Source organism: Microchirus variegatus, assembly GCF_963457635.1.
Source record: "Microchirus variegatus genome assembly, chromosome: 13".
NCBI classification, from domain to species: domain Eukaryota; kingdom Metazoa; phylum Chordata; class Actinopteri; order Pleuronectiformes; family Soleidae; genus Microchirus; species Microchirus variegatus.
This window is the reverse complement of record NC_139814.1, coordinates 11,884,424-11,892,349: the sequence shown is the minus strand read 5'-3', so window position 1 is coordinate 11,892,349 and position 7,926 is coordinate 11,884,424. Positions and strand designations below refer to the sequence as shown.

Genomic DNA, 7,926 nt, shown 5'->3' with positions numbered 1-7,926 from the left:
TGGCATGGAAACCGTTTCCATGACAGCATTGAAAAATTTGGTTTATGCCAGTCAAAAGACAAGTGACTTCTTTTAATTTTAATTCTGTGTTTATTTCCCTCATCAGTCTACCCTGTCTCTCTTTGAGCACCGGTATTCAATGACATTCAGTACATGTGTTTACTGGAGTTCTGTTGCTAGGATGCAGCTTCGGTTGACTTCCTGCTCTGTGAAAGGAACTGACAATCTCCTAAAACATTAATGCACGTTTACACACTCTGGCGACACCCAACACTTCTCAAAGAAACTGCAGTCCTTATGTCATCCTGACAACTTGTTGCCTTTTAAACTCCAGGCTGCAATTTCATGTGTGCAATGTGCAGCACATGCACACAAAAAACCCAAATGAGTCCAAATGTTCATATTTATGTTCATATTTATCTATAAATACTTTTAACGGTGACATGTGCTGGGCAGCAGACCCTGCTGAGCAGCTTTACTCGGCTCTGCTCTGATCTGCTCCACTGGCCTCAGACTATTATGGGCTTTTTCTCACACGGACGTCACCGTGAAGATGGCGGAGGCTGCAGAGGCAACGCAACACCGGTTTTTCTGTCACTGCTGTAAACGTGAAACAACCCCTAAGCTCCCGGTGAGTGTGTTTGGAGAGTGTTGTTCCTTCCACACGTGTTGGCCTGGATTCATCCATGCGCTGGAAGACGATTTGTTTGACTTTCTCTTTTGAAAGCGCAAATATTTAGTATTAAATCATATTTGCGCTACGATAATATACTTTGATATCACCCAAGCGCTCATGATGTTTGTTTTATTAACATTGTGCACCGTGATTTTACATAAGAGAGAGAAAGAAGGGAAGGGAGTCAGTTCTGGCGATTCACGTTGCCATATTTAGAAGCGCCTCTGTTGGAGACTTTATGTCCAGTTGTCTACTGTCAGCTGTGAGTGAAGGGCTGTCGTGTGTCACCACAGGCTTCTTACACTGGTCACATGGTGCGTTTAATGTCTGAACAGTCACGTAAGTTATAAAGCTCAGTTTGACTGTTATTTGTCTGATTGTGCCGGAGCTGCAGGAAGAGGGAGCGAGCGCACCGTGACGCTATTTATGGCACAGTTACGCACTGACAGTGTTATGACAGACCAATACTTTGCATGTCACACACACACACACACACACACACACACACACACATGCACCTCACAGTCAAACATCTGGACATCTTCTCACACACTTATATATTCATTTCCTTTATATTCCACGACTAAATTCTCTTCCAAATACTTTGTTACTGTACAGAATTCAGAATTCTTACTTTGTTATTTATAGCAACTTTTACTCCACTACATTTCCTCCAAGTGTCTTTGTTACTCATTACTACCAAATGAAATCAGAAGAAGAAGAGTTGCTTATGGTCTTTCTAAGTTCTAGTTTTTCTAAGTCTTGGGGTTAAAGTGTCTTGAGGACTCATGTAGACCAGCAGAGCCAGGAATTGAACCCACAACCTTCCAATCAAACACAACTCTCCCTACAGTTGAGCCACCATGGCTCAACCTTAACTCAATAAATACTTTTACTTCTAAAACATATGCACATTTTATATCAGAAAATGACTTGTGATACTTAAGTACAGTAAATATCACATACTTTAAAACTTTTACTTCAGTAAGATTATTAAAAAAAAGTGACTTCAACTTCTCCCTTAGTCATTTCCTGGTAAGATTTACTCAAAGTATCCCTTTTAGGTACTTTAAACAAAACTGGATCTGAGTCATAAAACAATACCAAGTACACTTCCTCCCTTTGAGTAATTTAGAAACATGACTTTAACCTCATCCGACTTCTGCCTTCAACTGTTTAACTGTAATGTCTTTTACATTTTGGTCATTCAGCTACACCAAGCTGTTCTGATGCCAAGATTTTCTTTTTAAATCATTTACTTTATTGTAATGTATTTTAATAAAAGTTTATGATCCATTATAATATATTAGAATAAAAGTAGGATAAATTATAAAAATAAGTGATGAAATAGTCAAATATTCCTTAATCATTTACCCAACCGCTAAATATTTCTTAACTTTCTTATCATGCTGTTCATGCACCAGTAAACCAGTTCAGTGCTTTCTGCGAGTGCAGCACCTCGTACCCGTTCTCCTGCATTTCTTATCCAGACAACATCAAAGACAGCAGTGCACACACCGATGCTCTTAGTAAGTCACCTGTCAAGTGACTTGTTAGACAGTAATGCCATTAACAGACAGATGTTCGTTACATATATACACAGATAACAGATAATGACATGCAACATGGGCAGGGCAGTAGTTCCAAAAACAAAAAAATCCTAATGTTACAGCCACATACAATAATAGTCAAGAAGACAATAATGTGCTACTACTCACACAAGGTTAGGGATGTTTGGCTTTTGGATTCAATTTCAGAATGCACCTAAAATGCCCTAAATGCCAATTGTTCAATGTTTCAGTACAGTGAATAACATGCTGTTCTCCAACAAGGTGATTTTAATCACAACTGTCTGATTTAGGGGTTCAATGGTTATTAACCACTAAAAATTACTATTGCACCCTTCTATTTAAATGCCCTGCTTTCATGGTAGAATATCACTGTAGCATGAACTTTTCATAGGGATATTCTTGTCCAATATCCCTATCCACAATATGATTTAGTGGTTAGGGTAAGTGTGGTGTAGTGTTTGGGATGCAAACCTCTTAACTGTGTGCCTGGTTTGATTATTTCCTTATTAGTTTCAGAACATCACAGTCCTGCACCTGCAGCTCACTCAGCCAACACAGGGACATGGTTGTTTTACAGGCTGCATGCTCTAGGGAGTTGAGGGAGTGCACTGTATCTGTAGCCAATAACCAAGAAAGGAGATGGATAAATCCGCAGATAACGACATGTAAATAAATGACTGTGTCCACATAGTTTTGGATTTGAAAATGTACTATACTGTGTTTTTGTTCTCCTGAAGGACTTGGTCTGCCCCAGATGTGACTCTGGCTTCATTGAGGAGGTGACAGAAGAGTCCAGGTACACCTGGTGCTTTAATCTAAAAATGAAGTAACATACTGTACATCTGTGGTTTATAATGACTCTTGTTTTGCGCTGCAGTCTCCTGCAGGACAGCACGTCATCTGCCAGTGAAGACTCAGACTCATTGTTCTCTGAAGTATGTCCTCGTGAATGGCATTTTAATAAGAACACCCCCTTCCTCTGTGTCCTTTGTTTGACACGTTGCTTCTCTGGTCTCTCTTGAAGTTGTGGCAGCTACTGTTTATGGAGCGCTCTGCTCTGCTGTCCCATCCGCCTTCCTCAGGGTCCCACCCCGATGACAGCCAGCAGGTGTCTGCAGGTCAGACCGACTCTCTTCCGCTGTCACAGGCCACAGAACCGGAGTCTTCGTCCCAGCCTGAGCAAGAGAGGCCGTCCAGGCCTGAGCAGAGGCCTGCAGTGGAAGGGTGTGTTTACATGGTACACAGAGACACCACCAACATCTGCTTTAGAATGCTTATTGATCTGTTTTATTCAAAACAAATTGAGTGTTAGGGCTCCGCCAACACTGTCAAATAATGAGATCACTGGCATTTGGTATTGGAGTGATGTGACAGATGGTTGGTCTCATCTATTAACAAGCTGTCATGTGTGTGTAATGACCTTTTTCACAGCAGATATTTGTCAACATGAAATAGTAGGACGTCCACGCGGCAGAGTAGTGGTTAGCGATGTAGCCTTTTCGGCAAAAAAGGTCACGGTTCACGGGTTCCCTGTGTGTGCGTGGGTTTTTTCCAGGTACTTCAGTTTCCTCCTGCAGTCCAAAAAACATGCATAGGTTAATTGAACATGCTAAAGTGTGACAGTGGATGGTTGTTTGTCTCTGTGTGGCCCTGTGATGGAAGGTGTTCCCTGCTTTTTGCCCCATGTCAGCTGGGATCGGCTCCAGTGGCCGGCAACCCTCGTGTGGAGGATAAAGTGGTAGATGATGGATGGATGAAGGAAAATAATCGAACAAACTAGTCCTTTTTTACCAGTAACATTAATTAGAGTTTCACTCCAGCTTAAAGCCAGGGTCGCAGTGTTTTTTTTACATATTTTCCCTCTTTACTTTTCCAATAAAGTAATTGAGAAATAATTATACTATAGTCATTATAACATTGCTAAAACAACAGATCTAATGGTGGCCTCAGACTTTTGCACAGTGCTGTAAACCCCCCCCAATAACATACTGTTTAAAATGTATAAACAGATACATTCTCACACATTCTATGAATAAATTAATGAAGGTCTTGAATAAAAATCTTGCAAGGTGTGAGTAGAAGGGAGAAGAGAGTCGAGGTTAATAGAAGTGTGACATTATGTTTGTTGATTATGCTTCAAAAATCCCATTAGTCAAATACTACATCTGAAAAATGTAGCAGATCAACAGGACAAATGCTTTTTGCTTCTTGCACTACTGCTGTATACACACAACCACTCCCTCAGTCCAGTCTGATAGTTTTTCTGTTCAACAACAACAACAAAAAACATTCATATGCATTCAAGGCTTTCAATTCTCTGTTATTTGACACTGAATACACATTTAATATTTATGAGATAAAGTCTATTACTGAATAATTAAAAAAACAGGTGGAAAGTGAAATTGAGATAATGTCATTTTAAATGAGTTGAACAGTTCACAGGTACATTATTATTGTTGCTGTGGAACATAAAAAAGTACATTTTTATCTTTGACTCGTGCACGTTTAATAAGCAGAGGTAACAACTGTTATCAGTCAGCACAATTAGGTTTTAATAAACTGAATACAAGCTCATCAAATCACGAGAGCAAGCTTTCATATGCTCATTTTCAAGCAATGTTAAGTCATTTCCCTCTGGGAGTAATAAAGCATTTATAATTCTGTTTTCATGATCTGATATTTATAAGGTGAAACAGTTCTGCGTTGCATTCATCGATCTCTGTAATCGTTTGACATCTTTGATTCAACCTGCATAAAAGTGCAGTCAGAGAAGCCTTCCTCACTTTCCTGGTTCTGCTTAATGTCCCCTTAACCCTTACTTTGTCGGCTCCAAATAAATCCATCAAGGTAAAGCATGAATTGAGACAGCTAAAGTGTGAAGTTTGTGTGTGTGTGTGTTTTTTTAGAGGACAACACTACAGCAGACTTGTTTGCTCTCTGTGTGTTTGCCCTTTCAAGGATTGTTCAGCAGGTCTTGGCCGACCTCTTCGCCAACAACGGAAACCCTGGTGCTGCACCAGCTGCGCTGTAAACGCTCTTTGTTTTTTTTTCGATTCGCATTATTTACTTTAGGTTTCATGTGGCTCTGTGTGACCCTGTTGTTGTTGTTGTTGTTTGTCAGATCCAGCATGTTACAGTTATACGCAAACCCAGCAGACTATGCCTGGGGTCAGGGAGGTCTGGATGCTGTCATCACAGAGGTCAGTGATGTTGTGGAACTCTTCATCTGCAGCCTAAAGATATTATGAAGTTATATTTAGATAAAACATGTGGTATCCCTGCATCTGTACATCTTTACATTTGTTTCTTCTCCCACTCACCAGTTGTTAGGACAGTTGGAGAGCTCAGGTCCACCTCCTGCAGAAAAGGACATGATCTCATCCCTGCCAACAGTTTGCATCTCTGAGGAACAAAAAGGTGGGAATACAGACTGGATCATATTACTAGTCTAACCCTTTTTCTCTACTTAATTAAACTCTAATTACTAAAACCCTACTGGCTGGTTCGAACACTTTGGCATTTAACCCTTAGAACACAGAGCATTTAGACTGTTTTTTTTCCCATTCTCATGTTAATACGAATACACAGAGGTTATAAGAATGTGCAATATAGAGTATCCTTTGTTTTTAGCACAACCTATAGACATTTTCTTAAATATGAAGACTAAGAAGATGAAAAACACACGGATGAGTTGTGTATTTTATAGGGGTGAAACAATTACTCCATTAATAATCGTTTACTAAATAAATTGTCAACTATTTTCATTGTGTTTTTAAGGAATTAAAACAACTTTTCAGATTTTTCAGCTTCTTAAATGTGAATGTTTTCTTTGCTCCATATAACAACGAAATCATTCAAACTGAATGGTTTTTGGACAAGACAACAAGACATTTGAGAACATCATCCTTTCCATGTTTGAGAAACACTGATAAACATTTTCTGACATTTTATGGATCGAGCGATTACTCGACTATATACTCGAGAAAATAATCACCAGATTAATCGATTATGAAAATAATCATTAGTTGTAGCCCTAGTATTTTATTCCCAATTTACCAAGGATGCTCATGTGGCATGCACTGAGGGTTAAATTGTATTTGTCAATGTGTATTCATATGTAATTTACAGTTTGGTACTAATCTTCCTTCATTCCCTTCATTCTATTCTCGTATTTCCATCTTTCTATCTCTCTCATTTTCTTTCAAAAGCTGCTAAATCTCCACCTTCACATCTGATTAAACTGGGTCAATATGAAATGACATTGCATTAGAAACACTGTTTTACACTTTACTGGCTTATAATCAGGATTCGGTGCATTTATCCTGTCATGAATCTTAATTTCTGTTCATGGTTGCCTTATTTTGCCTTTCCAGACGGCAGACTGGAGTGTCCAGTTTGTAGGGAGGAGTATTCATTCGGGGAATCTGTCAGGAAGCTACCTTGTCTCCATTACTTCCACAGTCACTGCATAGTGCCCTGGCTGGAGCTGGTAAGGACAATGAATGGCGTGTGGAAAGTCGGATCAGAAGGTCTATTTGATTTGTCATCATGGTTTTATGACATCGTGACATTCTAACCTAAGGATCGCAAACATAGCTTTCGCATGGCTGACTCTTTGCCTGCAGATGATCATGTTTTTTCTCTCCTCTGTCCAAAGCATGACACCTGCCCAGTGTGCCGCAAAAGCCTTGACGGCGTCGATAACAGCCTCCCACCCACAGCACAACCTGCAGGAGATCGCGCCATCAGGACGGAGCGACAGGAGAGGCAGGCCATCTGAAACACAGAGTGAACTCCTCTACCTCCTTTACAGTTTTCAACAGACATGCTGCTCTCCTCAAGACAGACTTTAAAAAAAAAAATGCAGCTTCAGCTTTCACTCTGCCAAGGACTTTTATGTTTTTGTTTTTTTTACACAATCATTGTCACTATACAGCACATCAATAAAGGACGTGGCAGTTTGTTTTGAAGATGTGAAGGTGGTGTGTCCTTCCCTGCTCTCTAAAGTTGGTTTTCTCAGTGACAATTACTTCATGCACTAACTAATCAACACCAAAAAACCCAGTTTAATTGTGAATTTATTTCTATACAAAAGGCTGTTATTAAAGCTTAACCCCTGTGACCCTCATCCTGTGCTCCTCACTTCATCTCTACTATTATGAGACACTGTATATTGACCTTTATGCACCAACCAAATAGGCTATTTTTGTATCACTGATGTGACAGCATGTCTTTGGCTTGTGTTGTAGTCAGAACTGTCAAGCTTTGAACTGAACGTTTGAGGAGGAAGTGCATCACTTTCTCAGTCTCACCTGTGCTACAGAGACCACGTGTTTTCTTTTGTTTGCCATGGTTTAGTGTGTCTTCCTCATTTCTGGTTTATGTCTGTTGGCTAAATTCCGCTAAAACTTTGGACTTTCGTGAAACAGCAAAGATAGATAGATAGATAGGATAGATCGGGGGTTCTCAAAGTTTTGATACCTGAGGGCCAATTTAGGAACCACCAAATAAAAAAAAAAGGAAAACAGAAAGAAAACCCATTTGTAGATTGCAGTTCTACAGTTTACACTTATTGGTCTGTATCCAATAAACATGTAACAATCTTAGTAGCTCCTGGATTAAAACTATCGACTGTAATTCATTGCGGGCCGCCAGAAATGTTTCTGCGGGCCGCCATTA

General features: G+C 39.8%; 1 protein-coding gene across 2 annotated transcripts; it reads left to right on the top strand.

The window, feature by feature from the left end:
• Nucleotides 1-542: 542 nt before the first annotated feature.
• Nucleotides 543-7,358, top strand: rnf115b (ring finger protein 115b). 2 transcript variants are annotated; one of them, XM_083900056.1, is made up of 9 exons: nucleotides 543-631; nucleotides 2,985-3,043; nucleotides 3,125-3,182; nucleotides 3,330-3,484; nucleotides 5,206-5,274; nucleotides 5,369-5,447; nucleotides 5,571-5,664; nucleotides 6,621-6,736; nucleotides 6,905-7,358. In XM_083900056.1, the coding sequence occupies exons 1-9, from the start codon at nucleotides 554-556 to the stop codon at nucleotides 7,025-7,027; spliced, it is 831 nt and encodes a 276-aa protein (XP_083756182.1). In that variant the 5' UTR covers nucleotides 543-553; the 3' UTR covers nucleotides 7,028-7,358. The 2 variants fall into 2 exon arrangements, with proteins under 2 accessions (XP_083756182.1, XP_083756181.1); XM_083900055.1 differs by having other exon boundaries at nucleotides 3,272-3,471.
• Nucleotides 7,359-7,926: the final 568 nt, after the last annotated feature.

Coding starts and splice junctions, on each gene's coding strand:
- rnf115b (XM_083900055.1), top strand. CDS start 554: ATGGCGGAGGCTGCAGAGGCAACGCAACACCGGTTTTTCTGTCACTGC. Junction 5,665..6,620: donor CATCTCTGAGGAACAAAAAG/GTGGGAATACAG, acceptor TTGCCTTTCCAG/ACGGCAGACTGGAGTGTCCA. Junction 6,737..6,904: donor TAGTGCCCTGGCTGGAGCTG/GTAAGGACAATG, acceptor CTCTGTCCAAAG/CATGACACCTGCCCAGTGTG.